Here is an 18893-nt window from a genome sequence, read left to right on the forward strand (position 1 = left end):
TTAGTCTCTGCTTCTTCTGCTTGCTGCTTCAGTGAGGCATTCCTCTGGTTTTTGTTTTGCTTTATTTTTACTTCTTAGGCAATCAAACTCATTAGCTCAGCACTGAAGCGGGGACAGGCATCTGAGGACAGGGATCTTGGCCGCTCCCCAGGGGGATCGGGTGACTGCAGGCCTCCCCTCCTGCCTGTCCAGGTGCTCCTCATGCCGGCAGGGTTGAGACCCCACTGGAGGGTCCTCTCTTCCTGTCCCTCCTGCTCCACTAAGCCCAAGGGCACGGCCACGTCCAGGGCAGGCTGGCCCAGGGGTCCTCTAGGGTCCAGTGAGGCCCTGGGGATCCTGCAGACAGGGTAGGGCAGGGCAGGAGAGCCTTGCTCATTGGAACAAGAAGTTTAAGGTGGTGCCAAAAATTCAGACGCTGAGATGAGTAATACTTTATTTCAATAATTTAATAAGTCAAATAGATGCCAAAAAAACTAATGAACAAAATATTAAAATTTTAAAGGCAGGATCTGGCCCTGGCCTAGCTGTTTCTTCTCACTCACCTCCCCCTGACCCCAGTCCTGCCCATGGGCACTGCTACCATTAATAAGGGGGAAACCCATTTAGAATGAAGTCTGGAGGCCGGCTCACCTCCTACCACTGTCTTCACCTGCAGACCTGACAACAAAAGACACACCTTGCAGGCGGCTACCAATTCAGCTAGTACTTCACTATCCCCGCAGAAAGGAAGTTTCCTCTTGCCCTGGCAACAGCCCAGCCAATGAGAGACAGTCACAGCCCAGCCAAAGAGTTGTGTCATGGCTCACCCAGCCAATGAGAGACAGTCCAGACCCAGCCAATGAGAGGCCACTACACTTCCAGCTCCCAGTTTACCCCAATGGACTTTTTGTTTACAACAGCCCGAGCCCCACCCCCTCCGGTCCTCTATAAAAGAGCCTCCTCTGTGCTCTTCTCCTGATTTGTCTATAGTGTTGCCTTGCCTAGCTGCTTCTGGGCTGCAATTCTGTTATTCCCAAATAAACCCATTTTTGCTGGTAAGTTAACTGGCAGTTGTATCTCAAGGTCATCAGCAGCTTGACCCCCAAAGCAAGGGTGGAAGGACGGGTCGTGGCTCCCAATGCCTGCAGCCAGTGAAATCCTCCGGTGCTGCGCGGCAGGGTCTTTGGAAAGTATGAGTCGGAGCGTCCCCCGGATCCCTGCAGCCCTTTCGCTGTGAGCACCCCCAGCACACACACACATGCAGCCGCTGCAAGGGAGCTCCCTGCAGGCTGCCCGCAGTGCAGAGCAGCACAGGGAGAGGTCCTCACATGGGCAAGAACAGGCAGAAGCCAAAGCCCCCTCTGGGCCTGGGCGGGATGGCACTCCCCCGACACCAGGCATCTGCTGTGGGCAGCACTGATGCCCCGGGGACCAGGCATCTGCTGTGGGCAGCACTGATGCCCCGGGGCAGCTTCCCCTCCGTGTGTGTGTGTGTGTGTGTGTGTGTGTGTGGCGTGTGTGAAAGAGAGAGAGCGAGAGCGAGCACCCGGGGCTCTCTGGTCTGGGGCCAGGACTGCCCCCTACCCAGAAATGGCCCAAGGCCCAGGACGGTTTAGAGAGCAGAGGGGGCTCCATGGGGGCATCCAGAGGACCGGAGGACACAGCATCTGGCCCTTGCCTGTCCCTTCCCGCAATCACTGCACTCTCCTAGGCGAGTTAATTGCTATTCCAAGCACCTTCATCGCTCCTCGATGCTCCCAGCTCAGTCTGTCCCACTATTTATAGTTGACTACTTAAGAGACACAAATTACTATTGTAATGCTGCCTTTACATCTCAGAGCCTGAAGAACACAATGGGCTGAAACGTTTGCTAACGGACTTCAAGTCTCTGGCGGCTTTGCAATAAAACTGCCTCTTTTCTCTTAAGCGATGAGTGTACTTTCAAGGCCTCTCCAAAAATACAACTTCCTTTCAATAAACTGCTCGATCGCATTTCCCTAAGGGCGGGCACAACTCTCCTCTCTGTTAAGCGTTGTCGCCAGGGAAGGAGGGCGGCTCTCACACACAGGCTCAGAAAGCTTCCGGACCTCCCCACTTGGCTCCAATCTCTGACTCCACAGCCACCTGCTGACTTCCTCCCAAAGCTTGGAGGTCGGCCTCCGGTCTGCACAGCAGGCTGGAAAAGAAGACAAAACGTCCAGTCGCTGACACATGCCCACAGTTGCTCTGTGCCACACACCTGTCAATACTTTACACGCATTAACTTAGTCCTCAAACAACCTGAGGCAGATGCTACTGTCAATCCCCACGCGGCAGACCCGNCCCCGCCCCCCCCCGCAGGGGCGGGGGGGGGGGGGGGGGGGGGGGGCTGGCTCTCCGGCTCCCTCCGACTGCCTGGCGCCCCATAGGGCCGGCACCCCACCAGCAGGGCAGCCACCCTGCTTGGGCCTGAGTGCTGTTTTACCCTTAAGTCACTTGCCAGGAAGGGCCAGGGTCAGTGGAGTCACCACAGAGAGAAGGCCATGAAGCCTGCGTGGGCATGCCTCGTCCTCCCAGGGGTGAGGGGGCCCTCCAGACGGGGGACCACCAGGAGGCAGCCTGAGGGGAGGAAGCTTGAGTCGGAGGGGGCTGTGGGGGTCCTGAGCCCCTGGAGGGGCCTTTGGAGAGTACACAGGCCGGCCCTCGGGGACACCACCTTGCGTGGGTCCAGACCTGGGACAGAGGCTGCTGTGGGAAGGGGGGCGGTGTGCCAGGTGACATGGACGGAGCACGAGCTGACACAGGCCACAGCTGCACTGCCACCTTGCTGCCACGCTGGGCCCCGTGAGGCTGGTCCCAGACAGCGCTTCCGCCGGAACCTCGAGACGTCTCCCGTCTGTGGGTGGGAGGAGAGTCCAGGCCAGCCAGCAGCTGAGGACACGGTACAAGTTTTCATCAACACCCCCAAGCGCCCAGGCTCCGGCTGTCTCGGGTGAGCCCTGAGGGACACCCCGAGCTGGCCCCGGGGGTGTGCAGTCCTGAAGGCCAAGCCCGAGACCCTGCACCTCCGGTCCCAGGCCGGAGCCTTTCATCAGCCTTCCTAGGTTCTCAAGGAGCCACCCGAGGGGCCGCATCACTTCACCCGGACGCGCTCCACACCCCAATGCTGGGTTGCGGCTCCTTTCTAGCCCACCCCCACCCGGGGCTTCCAGGCCCTTCCGCAGTGGCCACGCGTGAGTGGGAGCACTCCCGTACGTGGAGCCCCTTTCCGGAACTCCGCTAGATGTCTCAGCAGTCTGTTCTGACTCCACCTGAACGTCACTGTGACTGCACACACGCCCACTCCCGCTGACGTGTCTCCAGCAAAACCTCCTTTCTTGGGGGTTCTGTCCTGGGTGCTGGGACAGCCCTGAGAACTGCAGGCCCCAGGGAACCAGCAGGTGGCAGCTCTGTGGCCCCCCACCACATCGACCCCAACTTGGGTGACTTTTCGGGCCACCCCCGGGGAAACCCAAGGCAGAGCTGGTGGCTGCCCCTCAGCCCGGGCCATACATCTCTGGGTCACGGGGGCTGCAGGATACTGCCTCTAACGTGTGCCCTCGGGCAGGTGCAGCCGCTTCAGGCTCCTGCACAATGTGAGGAGGAGGGAGGGGCTCCCGTGCACGTGACGAAGGCTCCGCTTCCCTCGAAACGTAGGACCTCCCGGAGGCCCACCCACGCGTCCCTGGCCGGCCAGGGGCCAGCACCCGCTGACCACCAGGCTGACGGGGCCCTCGCCTGTGCTGGGCGTCAGCAGGATGGCTTCCCTGCAGGGCACCAGCCAGGTCTGCCGTCCTGGAATCTCTGACGGAACCTCACTGCAGGAAGGGACTGGCAGACGCCAGGCACAGGGACAGCAAGTGTCGGAGTCGGGGGAGAGGGCAAGCCACATTCACACGGCGGAGCCTCAGCATGCTGCCGGGAGACAGGGCCGTCCGGCAGCCACCTGCCGCCATGACAGGCGGGCAGGCCCGGTACAGGGAGGCCAGCTGTCCTGCACACACGTGCACTCGCGTACACAAGCACATTCCTTCTGCGCTTCAACCGTGTACGTGTTCCCACAGACCCACGGACCCAAGCAGAGTACGTACATGCATTTGTACAAGAGTCACGGTGCCCTCCAAACCATGGTCACCCTGTGAGGACCCTGGGACCACAGCCCTGTGTCTGCCAGGCCCCAGGATCCCCCAGGTAGAGGCCCTGATGCCGCCCACACCCTTGCTGGTCCCAAGGAGGATGTGTCCCAGGATGTTTGTGGCAGCACGGATGGGGTATGGGCAATCTGGGCCGTCCAGGCGGCTCTCCAGCGAGGGGAGGAGTGTGTGAACCCATGGGGGTTCCGCGTGGCTATAAGCCACGGACCAGACATACCTATGGCACACAGGCAATGGGACTCGACAGATGCCTCTGCACCCCAAGGACACAGCCAGCCAGGCCCGGCTGTGGGACACCCTGAGGCCAAGGGCCCAGGCTTCACGAGATAAACGGTAAGAAGAGCAGGATGGAGCTACCGCCCGAAGAGAAGCTATGCACTTTGAAGCTAACAGTCACGGAGCCAGTTTGGTGGTTCCCGGTAAGTTCTGCGGAGTCACCACGGAGCACAGGAACCCACCTGGTGAACACCAGATGAAGTGAGAGCTTTCCACATTCACAGCAGCGAGTGTCACCAACAGACAAAAGGACAAACACAGCTCGGTCCAGCCGCACGGTGTTGTGTCACTAGACCACGAGCAGGGGGGAAGCACTAACCCCGCCACGACGTGCGTGGGCTTCGAGGACACGACACTGCGTGAGAGAAGCCAGGCACAAAAGGCCACGGAGCGTGCGCTTCCATTTACAAGCATGTGCAACAGAGACAAGGCCGTGGAGACAGAGGATCGGGGATGCCAGGGGCTGGGGTGGGGGTGAGGGGCGAGCGCCGAAGTCTGCGGGTTCCTCTGGGATGATGGACAGACTCGAACCAGACGCGATGACCATGCAGGCGAGTGCCCTCGGGGCCACTAATGGTGACTCGCGGGTGGTTTTCCCAGCGCAAGACGGTTTGAACTACTACGGGGTGACTACACCGCAGGCTCTAGGAGGCGTGCTTGGGCGGTGACCCTATTCAAACACACAGGCGGTGATAACTGTACAGGTCAGGATGGTCGTTACTTGGTGGGGGGCACACGGGGGGCACTTCTGGGGGCTGCAGGGTGCTACGGACTGGGCTGGGGTCCCCTCGTGACCAGGCAGGAAGCCACATGCTGCCTTTGAGTAGTTTTCTCTACCTGGCTTCTGGGGCGGACAGACTCGAACACACACCCCATGTGACATCCCAAAGAGTCAGGTGCACAGCTACCATCTCGGCCACGACTGGGGTGCTGGTGCTGATGCTGACCGTGGGGGAAGAGGGGGTGAAAGTCCTCTCCAGGTCAGCTCTGGAAGAAGCGGGCTGCCAGGCAGGCTCCAACCCTCCTTCCGGACTCTGTCCCGGGGGCCCCCTCAGCCTGCATCCCCAGGAGAGCACCAGGAGCGTGCAAGGAGCACGGGTAAGTTAACTAGGGCCCGGCCCCAGTGCAAGACTACATTGCATGTAGATCTGGACTCTCTGTTTGCATAAACTAGAACAGGATGACGTACAGTTGAAATGATTTCAACTTTACAAAATAACCTAACAATCTACTTTGGTCTCACGTAAATGCTTGGCTTTTTAAACAACTCATTTCTAAATCCCTACAAGGTGATCTAAATCCCTATAAGGTGAAAATCATGAAAATAGGATTTTCACCTTCCCCCTTTTCACAGAGGTTCTCTGAAGAACCAGGTTGCCCGCTCCGTGGCGTTTCCCGCCTCGTGTCATGGAACACGTCCTTCTGTCCCCAGCGTCTGTGAACTGGTCCTAGCTCTGCAGGCTTAACCTGATTCGGGTCCTTCCCTCTCCCTCTTGGCAAGGTGCCCTCACACGCAGTGGTGCGTTCCTCCAGCAGGAGCCACATGCCTGCTTGTTTCTGTTCTGTGGGGGCAGCACCCCTGCTTTCATCACCTGGCTCCCTTCCCTCAGTCGGAGCTGCACGATGGAGCCCAGCCTTCCTTCCTCATTTACTCTTTCTCTGAAGAGTCACCCTCATCGCCTCTGGACCATCCTCCTGCAGGAGTGCATCCGGGAGCATCTGGATGGGAAAGGCAGGGTCGGGGTGTGGCTCCTGCCCTTCTTAATCATTTTCCAAAGGACAAACGGGGTCCACAGCACCCTCCGAAAGTCCTCAGTGACGTGCTTCCTCCCACATCATGGCAAGACGCGCATCTGACAGCAGCTCGTGCCCTCATGACGCCCCCTCACTGATGGTCCGAGTGGTGGCCAGAGCCCGGCGCCACACTACCAACATGGCCGCCGTGACTGGAAGGACGCCACCGCCACCCTCGGCGCCAAAGCTCCCACGCGCACCTGCCCACGGGCGTGGCGGGACACAAATGGCGGGAGAGAGCGTGGGGTGGGCGGGGGCTGCACAGGGGAGGGGTGGGGACCATCCTGTCCGAGAGGGGAGCATTTGGCTTGCCCCACCTCTTCCTTTCTATCCTGACCCTGAGATGAAGCTAATTCCTGGTGACATTTCGTCTCCTGCTGTCTTTGCTCTGGGACACAGGGCTGTTCGGGGGGTTCGAATGCGGGGAGACCCACCCCCCTCCATCTGCCCCATGCACACAGACACTGCCCGGTGTTTTCCAATAAAAGGTTGAGGGGCACCTGGGTGGCTCAGTGGGCTAAGCGTCTGACGCTTGCTTTCAGCTCAAGGCATGATCTCAGGGTTGTGGGATCGAGCCCCGGGTCAGGCTCTGTGCTCAGCGGGGAGTCTGCTTGGGATTCTCTCTCTCCCTCTGCCCCTCCCCCGCTTCAGGCACACATGCTCTCACTCTAAAAAGGAAAAAGAATTGTTGAGCTTTGCAGAGAGCAAACCATGGCGCGAGTTATGTAAGCTGTGTTGTGGTTTGGGGACACAAGAGTTTCACAAAATAAACTGCCTTCCATTCTATGTTAGAATCTGCAAGTGTCCATCTGGTCACTGTTAGAGGAAAACAACCCCAGAAGGACGCTGAGAAATACATTATTATTTTCACGGTCACTGCCATGGCAGAAGGCACTTTAGGGCTCATGAAATAACTCTCGGTCTGCAGACCTCTGGGCACGCTCCTCAGACCTCAGTGCCTGCTGGGGACTGAACTGTGTGCCCCCTGAATCCACAGGCCCGAGTCCTGACCCCCAGCACTTCAGAATGCGACTGCACTTGGAGGTAGGGGTGATTCAGTTACAACAAGGTCATAGGGTGGGTTTCGCCCCGATCTGACCGGCGTCCCCATGAGAAGAAGGGATGGGAACACAGACACACAGAGGGACGGACACATGAGGACGCAGAAGACGGTGTCCACGCGCCCAGGCGAGGTCTCAGGAGGAGCCGGCCCCACCCACGGCGGACCTCCGGCCTCCAGCCCGCAGCCCGCAGCCCTGGGGGAAAGCACACTGCTGCTGTTGGAGCCTGGGTCTGTGCGTTGCTTACGACAGCCCAAGCAGACGGACATGTTCCTCCCTGCCAGCTGCCCCAAACATCTGCTTGGCTCCCGGTTCCGCCCTCTCCAGTCCTTGTGCAAAGGTGACCTCCCCGGACCACCCCTCGCCGGCCACACCCGACCCCTCGCCCACTCTATGTTCCCCAAACCCCAGCTCTTCCTGCACTGGAACGGGAGTCCCCAGACAGTGGAGCCCAGCGCATGGCAGGCCCTCCGTGGAAGCACGGACGGGGACTCCACCCCCCGGGAGGGCCCACAGCACAGCCGGCGTGGAGCTCCCGTCCCAGGGCACAGAGGACCTCCGCCTGGGCTAACACTCGGCTATCGCCGGCCCAAGATCCTTCGTGATTTTAAAGAGAGACCCCGTAAGTTACTTTTGCACAGGGCCCCACAAATCCTGCAGGCGGTACTGCCTCTGGGATCCCCACCCCGTTCCAGATACGGGCCCCACACTATGAACATTCTCACCAAGGTCTTACCCCACTTCACGGCCAGCAACTGATTCCGGAGAGGGGTGAGGGGACCCAGCCTTGGGATGGGCCCGGCTCTGTGGCTCACTGGTGCTCCAGTGCTCTGGGGTGCCAGGCAGAAGCTGTGCCAGCCAAGCCCATGTCCCGGCTACTCCTCACTGCCCTCCTCACTGCCCTCCCACCTTCTGGGGGCAGCGGGATGAGAATCCCCAACTCAGGCTCTGCTTCCAAGAGCGACCTCACTGATGATTGCCCCAACCCGCTGCAGGCCAATGCCGGGGCCACGTCCACCCTGGGCTGCAGGCTTCGGCCCCAGTTCATAAAGACAGCGGGACCCTCCCACAGAAACCAGAAACTTGGGCAGGGCCGCTGGACGCCTCGCCACTCGTCACAGGTCCCAGTCCTGACCGGAAGCTGGCCTCCAGCTGAGAGCAGCTCCCGGTTCCTCCCCTCCCAGGACTCCTCAGAAGCCCCAGAGAACGCCAGCCTCCAGCTCCTTTAGAGACACACGCAGGTGCCTCGAGCAGACCAGAGAACCGGCGGGAGTCCTGGGGCTGGGAGCCTGTCAGCACCGTGCAGCCAGGCATCAGGCACGCTTCCGCTCGTCAGCCGCCCTGCTTACGACTCCTCAACTTTGTCAGGCGTTCACCCTAAGTAAAGGGAAAGACTTTGCTTCCTGCTTTGAAACCTCATGTCGGGGAGACTGGACTGGACGAGCCGCCCCATCCGGTACCTCCTGTTCACATGTCGAGGGCCAGGAAGTTTCGTAAGAGGGCCTGGGTGGGCCAGATAGTCCAGAGACAGTGTCTCCAAGCCAGCAAGCGAGAGCCAGCAGAGCCCCAGCACTGCCACTTGGTGAAGGGACAGCAGCCACACGGGGCTGAGCAGGGAAAGGGACCTGACCAGCAGTGACCTCAGCTGAGGCCTTCACCACTTCCAGAATTCCCCCAGGTGAGGGCCAGTGAATCCCCTCTCCTGTTTCAGCCAGCATGAGTCTGGCTTCAGTAGACACATTCCGAATCAACATGTCCCTTCTGAAACCCAAGCACATCACCAATTCACGTCAAGGCAGAACATATTACATAAATAATTATGAAATGAAAAGAGCGCAATGACATCCAGCAAGCTGCCACAGACACGGGGCTGGGAAGCAGAGGGTAGGGCTGTCGCACCCCCCAGAAGCCCCCACACGACACAAATTCAGGGACCGCCAAGGCCCAATCCACCCAACACTGAAACAGCCGAGTCTGCTTCCTGCCCAGGAAGGATCTGGAAGACAGGGTTCAGGGACAGTCTGAATGAGGCACCATTCAGACTGGTGCAGAGCAAAGGGGCTCTGAGAAAAGGCATCAAGTCAGGGCTGATCTGGAAGCCCCGTTTCCTTGGGAACACAGGGCTGAGAGAGGCAAAGGCCTGCCCTGGGGGGCAGGGGGCCCTCGGGAGCAGAGCTGTGGGTGTGCAGGGCTCAGGCCTCAGCAGGGAGAATGGGCGGGGGTGGCTCCTCCGTGTCTCGGTGACCCGGAGCCTTCAGGCAGGACAGGGCCTTCTGTTCCTCAGCAGGAGGGCCGCCAAGAGCGACATGACTAGACAGTCCTCCCCCACCCTCCCTCCCAGGGTGCAAGGGCAGACACACCCCAGGGCAAGGCCCATGCCTCTCAAGTGCCACGAAGAAAATGGGGTTCTGTGGTGTGCCTGAGGGATGAGCCAACCTGAGGACTGCTGGCTCAGCCCCTGGGAGTGGTCCGGCCCCCCAGCATGGAAGGCAGGTTCCACTCCCCAGAAAGCTAAGCTCAAAGTCCGTGGTGGGAAAGGAGCCCACCGAGAAACTAACTCACCACAGGAACAGACAGGGCCAGCCATAGGCACTCAGTTACACGCTCGTCTCCCGTCCCCCAGGTGGCCCAGGCACCATGTGTCAGGAGCTCCTAGGGCTCCCTGACACACTGAGGGCTGGTGACCCCGAGCTCAGTCAACCCTGTCCCCGGACACAGGGAGCTCTGCGTTGCAGGGTGAGGACACACAGAGAAACACAGATGGTTGGGTGGGGCGACTGGGCTGTGGACAAGGTGGGGTGATAAGGTGACCAAGAATGCCCCCTCCCCGCCCCCTGCCCTGTTGCCCAGAGCCACAACCCCTGGATCCTGGCCAGGGAAATCCGCAGCTCTGCCAGGCAAGGCGGAGCAGCTGGGATGTCCAGGGACTTTGGGGCCACTTTCTGGCTTAGTCAGTCCTAACTGACCCCCCCGCAACATTCCAGTGTTTTTGTTCCCTTTCACTCTGGCAAACCTCCCAGAGCAGGGTATTTTCCAGGAGCAGGAAAGGAACGGGGCCAAGCTCCAAAGTGTAAGACTCGGGAGAGAGAAGGCCAGGACATGGGGGATCGTGGGGGGCAGGGTGCTCAGTCAGCCCCAGTGGGTGGGCCTGTCCTAATCAGGCAGGGTGGCGTGCAGAGAAGAGGACGCAGGGGTGGATGGGACCACAGTGGCTTTGGGCACCCAGCTGGGAGCTGTAGACAGCCAGCAAGAACAGAGGCCTCAGGCCCCCAGCTGCCAAGAACCGAATTCTGCCGGCAGCCAGTGAGCTGGGACGGGGACCCCGCGCCTCACCTCAAAGTCAGCCCGTGAGACCCTGAGCAGGAAACCGGGGGGCCGCGCCCTGGAGCCCAACCTCAGCAGTGCTGGTCCCGATCCCGCGTGTGCAGGACTGAATGAGCGTTTACGGAGAAAAGCAGAGAGACCACAGGGAGGGGCAGTGAGCCAGGCTGCTGGGGGCTCAGGACACCCCAAGATCCAGGGCACCACCAGGGAGCATGGGCCACTGCAAAGAACCAAATGCCACGGCACAGGTTCCTAAGTGAGGCGAGGACACGTGCGGAAGAGAGGAGGTGTCCACAGTGCCCTCCCAGTGGGCGGGAACGCAGCACGGCCACCCAGGGCCCCCCTCAAACTATGCAAAGGAGCCGAGGCACGCAGGCAGGCTGGGTGCACCATCTGCTGGCCGCTGACATGCCCCTCAGGCTGACTCGCCTTTCTTCCCGTCCTGTGCATGGCTTGACAAACACATCAGGCATCCCCAGTTGTGCAAAGGAGCAGCGGGGGCAGGAGTTGTGACACACTGGCAAACCCTACAGTTCAGGTGCTCCACCACCCCACCCTGGGAAAGGAGGGCAGGGGTAAGGCTTGTCCCCCACAGCTTTCTGCCTGGGGCTCTACCCACAGTCCTGCGTTTCCAGAAATGGGGTGCTGGCAGCAGTAGGGTCACCCCCATGGAGCCATCAGAGATCCCACCCAAATGCAGACAAGGCGGTCAGGGACGCACCCGAGGAGGGACCAGGGCACCTTTCCCGCTGCCCGCCTCAGACAGGAGGGCACTGGCTACGTGAGCACCCACACCCACCACCCCCAAACCTGCCTTCCCACAGGTCCTGGGGGCCACACTTCTCCTTTGCCTGCACTGCCAGCCTCTGGCCCTACGAATCCAGAGACTTCCGAGGGGTAGGCAGGGCTACAAGCCTTGGGACAGCAGCCCCACAGATCTGTCCAGGCCCCCCACCAAGTGTGTAGGGCCGCCCGCCCTCACGCCCCACCTTTGAGGTCTGCAGTGCCAGCCAAGGGGGTCCCAGGGCAGGGACACAGCTTCCTCCTGGGGCCTGTTTCCCAGCCATCGGCACTAAGAAGTCCGCAGGCTCCAGGAGAGGGAAAAGCGTGGACTACAGTGCCTGGAGCTCTGCCAGCCACCCCTGCAGGGAGGGGCCCACGCAGCTGAGGCGGCGGCCCCGGGGCCCTGAGGCCCCTCAGAAAGGAAGCCCCCACGTTGGCGTCACCTGTGGGGCCAGCCAGGCCGGAGGTGAGAAGCCAGGCTCGAAGGACCCCGACCCGTGTGCAGCCTGGGGCCTGGAGGACAAGATAGGCTATTGGGCCGACCCGGCTGGATGAGGATCCATGCCACCATCCCCATCGGACAGACCCAGAGCCCTGCTCACCCACCCGGGGCACAGGGGACAGCGCCAAGGCCACAGCTGCTGGGTCTATCCCTGAGAGGCATCTTTGGGGCTGCACTCAAGGAAAAGAACAAGATGGGGCTTTAGCCACTGGCCAAAGGGAGAGGTGGGACAGCACTCCTGATGACCTGGCCACAAGGGACTAGAGCTACCCATCCAAGGACCAAGGGCGTCCCCAGAGGCAGCTGATGAGACTACATCCGGTCCCCATGGCAGGTCCCGGAGGGACTGGAGGGGATGAGGGAGAGGACGTGGGGAGAAGCGGGGGAAGGTGACATCCCCAGGGGCCACCCAAGGGGGCTGGGCTGCCCTCCCTGGACCTCCACCCTGCTCTTCACCCACACAAGGATGGAGGGCTCCATGCAAACAAGGCTATTCCACGGAGGATGCTGCCATGGGGGAGGATGCCGTGGAGAGAGGACACCATGGGGCGATAACACATGAGGGGACAGGTTACTTTACAGATAGAATTGCCACGGTTCTTCACCGTCTCTTCCGCAAAGGGAGGGCGACGGACAGGATGAAAACAAGTACATGGGTGGACAGAAAGGAGACGACAGGACTGGTAGGTAGGTAAGTGGGGACGACAGGTAGTTAGACGTACGTAGGTAAGTAGGAAGCTCAAGAGGTGGACAGACGGAGACGTGAGTGTGCCTTTGCACACGTGTCCATGTGCAACACCGCAGGAACAGAGCCATCTGTGGTGCAACCTCAGAGTGGACACGTCTGGCTGATCGGCAACTCAGAGCAAAGAAAACTCCACTCGGAGAGGGACGTGCCATGGCAGCCGCCAGCGCGCCGTGAGCCTGGGCTTCGGGGGGAGTCTCGGGACGCCCGGGACCGGCTGCTGTGGGGAGACAAGGCACCGCCTGACACAGCTCCCTCCAGCCAAATCCGGTCTGGGAAATAAAAGCCCAGCTTACAAGCTAAGTGGCCCCTTTCAGTAGAGTTTCCAAGCCTGCCCACTGCTGGGGTCAGCTGGCTGGCGCGTTCTCTTCACAGTAGAAAGGTCATTTGAGGAAACATTCCCATCTGGGATTTAACTGGCTCTTACAGGCTGCAGGCTGGGACCTGGAACCTCAGTCCTTCCCACACTGATGGGGGAGGGGGGCGGGCAGCACGTGGATGCCCTGAGGCCCTCCTCTTTCTTCTGCGGGGTACGTGCCACAGGATGGGGCCTCCCCTGTATCCGCCCCTCAGCCCACCCAGCTGTCCATCAACCACCACAGTCGGGTCCTCTCTCTGCATCCTGCCACCCATTTGGGGAACTTCTGGGCTGAGGATGAGGACAGTCCTTTGCTGCCAGGTCCCCCAGTGATTAAGAGGCTATTTTTATAAGGCTGAGTGTGAAAAGGCTGGAACTACCCAAGCCATCAGTCAGAGAGTGTCCCAACCTGGGGCTCCTGGCAGGACTGTCCCCAAGTCCACCCTCTATCCTACTACCAAACGGACAGGTGCAAAACCGCCCTGGCCGGTCACTCCCCTGCGTGAACCTTCAGCACACCGGCCCCGCCTCACCTGCTGGCCCTCACCCCCAACAAGACCCCCTCCCTTGTCTCCCTGATGTCTCTTTGGCCTGGGCAAAAGTTGCCCCCTGCCTTGCCCCCGGGCCTGACTCCCTCCTGGTCATGGCTAAAATGGAAGGGAGTTCCAGGTCACAGTAGTGCTTGATGAGAAGCCAACTCAGAGGATCCCCGGGCTGACACGAGCCCTCTGGTGATTCAAGGCTGCATTGTCCTTGTCCCCTCTCAGCAAGCCAAGGTCAAGGCTTGAACTCGGGTGACCCAGGGTTGGTGGCCGAGAGCCCACGGCACAGGGGCAGTCTCTGGGCACCAGGACGCAGGCTCCAGTCCCGCCTCTGTGTGCTAACACAGAGGTGGCACTGGGGTCCCCAGATGCCCCCTACATAACCGCTGAACTCCAGAGCTCATGTGTCCAGGAGAAGCCCTGAAACAGAGCTAGTAATAACCACAGAGCTGTGCATCACGTTTACTACTGGGATTTCTCAAGTCACTTCAGACACAAGCCTTATTTGTTCTAGACCTTTTAGTTGTTCAAGAAAACGATCAATTAACCCATTAGTCTTGTGATCAGTAACCCACCACCACCCCACAGTGGGGGCTCCTGCTGGTCCAAAGGCTTCACACAGGCTTTCTCCCCAAGCTAAAGGAGGCCCCCGGGATTCAGCTTCTTTTGGGGATGAGTGAAAATGTCCTAACTGGGCTGTGGCAACAGGCCCACAGAGGACCCCTGAACCACGTGCTTTAAATGGGTGAACCGAACAGCCTATAAAGCACGTGTCGCTAAAGCTGTTTCAGCACAAGACAAAAGGACCCCAGAAGACCCTCACCCAAGCCAGCCCCTCCTGAGCCGGGCAGGGCTGTGCCCTCCACCACATCAGCGCCCCATGGGGAAGCAGCTGGTCCCAGGGCTGAGGACTCTTACCGTAACGAAGGTGGCAGACGGCGGGCGCTCACCACCAAGAAGCCGGCCTGGCGTCTCCCACTGGCCCATTAAAACGTGGCGATTAACACAAGTGACAGTAACGGATTATAACCCACTGGATAAAACCAGAAACCACAAGTCACCAACGCAAGTCACTCCAGGAGTAAATGGAGAGTTTGAGGAGAAACCAGGTACTGGGGCTCCAGAGCCCCTCACCACATACGCCGTCAACCACCAAGGGAAGGGGCCACAGTCACAACCGCCCTCCATCCCAGGGCCAGTGGGACGCCGAGGCTCAGGCAGGACACAGAACCAGCACTGCTTCTGACTCCTGCTGAGAGCCATCACCTGAGTCTAGACGAGAGGAGCCATAACGCCCACGGTGGGGACGACATCCAAGATGGCCAGCCCAAGACCCACCTGGCATCCGGGTCCTGGATGTGAGGCAAAGAGGGAGGATCCAGTTCCAGGGGCTAAAGAGCCAGGAGAGTCCGATGCAGGCGACTCCGGGTTGGGGTCCCGGGGCCGCAGAGCGTCACTGCACAGACCAGAGGGCTGGGTGGCACTGAGCTGCCCATGCTAATTCTGACTCGATGGCTGTGCCGTGGTGGAGAGACTGCTTGTTGTAGAAAATGTACCCTATGTTATTCCCAGTGATGGGCATCAGATTAGCACATAACTCCCAAATGGTTCAGGTCAAAAAATACACCGTATTTATAACTCCTCTAAGTTTTTGGTTGTTTGAGGGGAAAAAACCACATAATCCTCAGTGCAGCCATGGTATTCCCATTCTACAGGTAGTTAAGTGAAGGCTCAGAGTGGTTGTCACCTGCCCAACATCACACAGGTAGAATGGCTGAGCCAGTCTCCTGGAAGTCACCTCCTGGGGCCTGTCAGCCAGGTCCACGAGGGACCAGTCAGGGGCGGGGGGCCCGGCCCAGCGTTGTACACCCCTGCGCAGAGGCCGGACGAGCTCTCCACGGCCACGAGCAGACAGCACTCTCGGTCCATCAGTCTGCTTGGACCAGCTGCACCGCTATGGCGACAAAGGCGTGCTACAGCCTCACGGGTTAAGTGGCACAGGGAGCCCTCGCCTGAAGCCACACCCCCACCCCAAGGTGGGAACCGTCTGCTACCGCAGTCACCCGCCGTCCGACCCCGCATTCTGTGCCTGGTCCATACCTGGGGAGGGAGGGCGCGTCTGCACACGAGCCTGCACGCGGGGGTCTGCAGCGGCACCACTCCCAGGAGCCCAAACGTGGGGAAGCGCCCCCGGACAGGCAGATAAACCGGTGGTACGGGCGCCCCTGCTTTGTCAAAGTTCGCGTTACGCCACTTCACTCTTGGGAATCACCTACGTCACTACCTGTTTTTGCTGATCTGAATATTTCCACTTTTAGGGGGAAAAAGGAGAAAAGCAACAACAGCGTCCAGCGGTGAGTTTGCACTGAGCTGCCGTGGAGGCGGCGGCTTGCACCCGAGCCGCGAGCCCGGCCCCCCACCTCCTGCCCCATGAACCACCCGCACATCTCAGGCTCCAGCCTCCAGGGCTCGGAACTGCGTCCCTGAGCATCTGAGCTTGATCTCAACCAATTCTGTGCACCCGTTAACTGAACATGTCCTGGGGATCAAAAAGCTAAAATAGATGATTTTCGGGATCTGGGAACGCTCAAGTTTTCCCTGTCAACTAACGGTATCAGCTCCTTCACTGCAGGTCGCCTTGGCTTACGGAGGGTTTCACAGGAGCGCGGTGCCTTCGGATGGGGGGGCAGGGGGGCCTGAGTATCCACACAAGAGTACCACTCAGCCACACGGGGAATGAAATCCTGATGTGCACGACGAACACGGATGAACACTGGAAACGCGCTACGTGAGGGAAGCTGCCCTAGGAAGACCCACGTGGTGGGATTCCACCTACATGAGCGCCCAGAACTGGGCCGTCTGCACAGACGCAAAGTGGGTTAGTGTCGGGCAGGGTCAGGGGCCAGGAGGGAACAGCTCCAGGACGGCAGTCTCCTTCAGGATGCAATGCTAGAACGCGGACTCTGGCGACGGCTACACAGCTCTGATGTACTGAGAACCATGGACCTGTTTCGCGTGACACAGAGGACTTGTGAGGTGCATGAACAACAGCTCAGTAAAATGGCTTTAGAAAAAGAACACACGGGGAAATAAACACAACATCCACTCCTGGACACAGGCTCTCCTGGGCGCAAGGGCTGGCGGTCACCCTCCACTGCCTCTTGAGGTTTCTCTGCTCCGCCCAAGGAGAGCGCTTGCTGACGGGGGGACACTGCCAGTCAGACATAGGGGCGGCCACAAGCCGTCCCAGCCTGCCAGCGTGCCAAGTCACGGTGTCCACACAGCACGCTAGATGAGGGAAGGACCACAGCGTGGCCTGAGAATGGCCTAGAAACCAGTGCTCGGGAAGCCACACTCTGGTTTGAGGACGGCAATCAGGTAGGACTTCTGTTTTTTCAGAAACTTCTACAGTGTGCTTGTTTCTTTAATTTTTGACCAAAAAAATTTCAACCAAGACAATAAAGCATCCCCTGTCCCCGCCACACACAAAACGGCAGGAACAGCAGTGGGACCCCGGGCCTGGGGCACCAGTGGCAAAGACAGGGGGGCTCAGGAGTGTCCGCCAGGCCGCCTGCCTGGGAGCCTTACCAAGCTCGGCCCACCAGCTGTGCTGGCCTGCCAGTCCTGCCAAGCCACTTTGGAGAACGGGAACTGTGACCTCCAGGAGAGGAGTACCTCCACCCCCAAGCCCTAGCCAGCCCCAGCAGCCCCCGCCTCTGTCCACCCAGCTGAACTGACGGAAAGGAGGTCACCGAGTGCCACCTGACCCAGCGTGCCACAAGGCATCAGGAACCAGGGTTCAGCTGAAGCCTGGATGGGCTCACCCATACACCTTGGCCCAGCAGTGACCGGGCTGGCTGACCCAGACGGCACCCACCTGCCACCTGTGCAGCCCTGACCACCCACCCGGAAGGCACCAGGAACCCACACCTACTGTTCTTCTAACCTGCACTCTCGGGCCAGCGCTCTGCTCAGGGTCCAGCAAACGTGCAGCTGCCTCGGGCCATCCCGGACGAGCAGCAGGGCTAACGGAGTTAGAGGCACTGAGGGGAGACGTGAGGGGCACAGTGGGGCTGCCCACTGGGGTCTCTGCTCTAAGTCACACAAGCCGACCTCCCTGCCTCGTGCACGTCAACCAGGAACCATGCGGTAGACACAACGAACAGGTTCACAGTCAGCTCCAAAAGCAGTTTATGAAGAGCACACCCAGACGACCACAGCTAACTCCTGTCACCCTCTCCCGAATTTTGAGATGTGAATAAACACTTTTTCCTACACAGTGGCTGTAAGATATAGACACTACTCAGGAACCAGCACCTGTCAATTCACACCGCTGGAAATCCTCCAGCATCGACGCACCAGAAGCAGGACCTCGTTCTTAAGAACTACACAGCGTTTTATTCACAGACATCCCCCGTGTGTGGCCAGTCCCCGGCCCAGGGAGGGCTGTCTGCCAGGCAGTGCGGGTTCTCAGGGGGCTTCCTGGCCCGACCAAGGTCAGCATGGCATCCACGCTCTCTGGGGCACAGGCACTGAGCAAGGGGCCTGACCCTCTGTCAACACGGTACATCAGGGAGCCAGGGTGTCCGTGTCCACAGTCTTGAGAGCAGGGCCCTAGGGTCCTGTTCCCCAGTTCAACTCGGCACAAAACGGAGGAGCCACGGGGAAGGCGCCTCCCTGCATGTGCTGGGCCTGTGGGGTCACTTCCGGCGCTGTGGCGGCCGCTGCTTGCTCTGAGGCTCCTGGCAACCGGCCACCTTCACTCTGGCCCCCGCCCGAAGCTGCCGCCTCTTCTTTCGAGCCCCTCTCCCACCTGGGCCCCTGGGCTGCTCCTGGGGCCCAGTGGGCTCAGGCCCAGGGCCCCGCCGCCGCCGCTGCCGCCTCCTTATCCTCCTCTCAGATCCGGAGCTCGGGTCTGGACGTGAGTCCTCCTTCCCGCCTTTCCCTAAAACAGCAAGGCCACGTGACCGAGGCACCGTGAGGGCCTGGTTACCCCACTTCCATTCTGACTGAAGATGCTGGCTCCAGGGCCGCACAAAGGGCACACAAGAGAACCCGACAGCCTCAGGAGCAGACCCGCCACAGCCAACCAGAGGGTCCTGCCAGTGTGGAGTCACGTTCCACGGCCATCCACATTATAATAATGTGAGACAATGCTGGCTCCTGGCCGGGCAGGATGACCAGAGGCAGGCCTTCAGGAAAACCAGCAGGCAGGCAGACTCAGGAGAAAGAAGGCTGCAAAGGTGTGACTCGGGGGGTGGGCAGGCTCCAACCCAGGCTGGAGTGGACCCAACCTGGTGCACGACAGAGCCACGAGACAGGCCAGTGACTGCAGCGAGGGCCCAGGCGGAAGCCAA

General features: G+C 60.0%; 1 protein-coding gene across 2 annotated transcripts in view; it reads right to left on the reverse strand.

Moving 5' to 3' along the window:
- Nucleotides 1-409: 409 nt before the first annotated feature.
- Nucleotides 410-18893, reverse strand: part of RRP1 (ribosomal RNA processing 1) — a 35008-nt gene continuing 16524 nt past the window's right edge. The window contains exon 13 of one of the 2 annotated variants that reach the window (XM_040621853.1): nt 410-2155. In XM_040621853.1, the coding sequence (XP_040477787.1) occupies nt 1977-2155 (179 nt within the window). In that variant the 3' untranslated portion in view covers nt 410-1976. Of the gene's footprint in view, nt 2156-17914; nt 18482-18893 lie in introns of those variants that run through there. The other variant, XM_040621852.1, reaches the window with a different exon arrangement.

This window comes from Ursus maritimus, unplaced genomic scaffold (assembly GCF_017311325.1).
Source record: "Ursus maritimus isolate PB19 unplaced genomic scaffold, ASM1731132v1 scaffold_4, whole genome shotgun sequence".
Classification (NCBI taxonomy): Eukaryota; Metazoa; Chordata; class Mammalia; order Carnivora; family Ursidae; genus Ursus; species Ursus maritimus.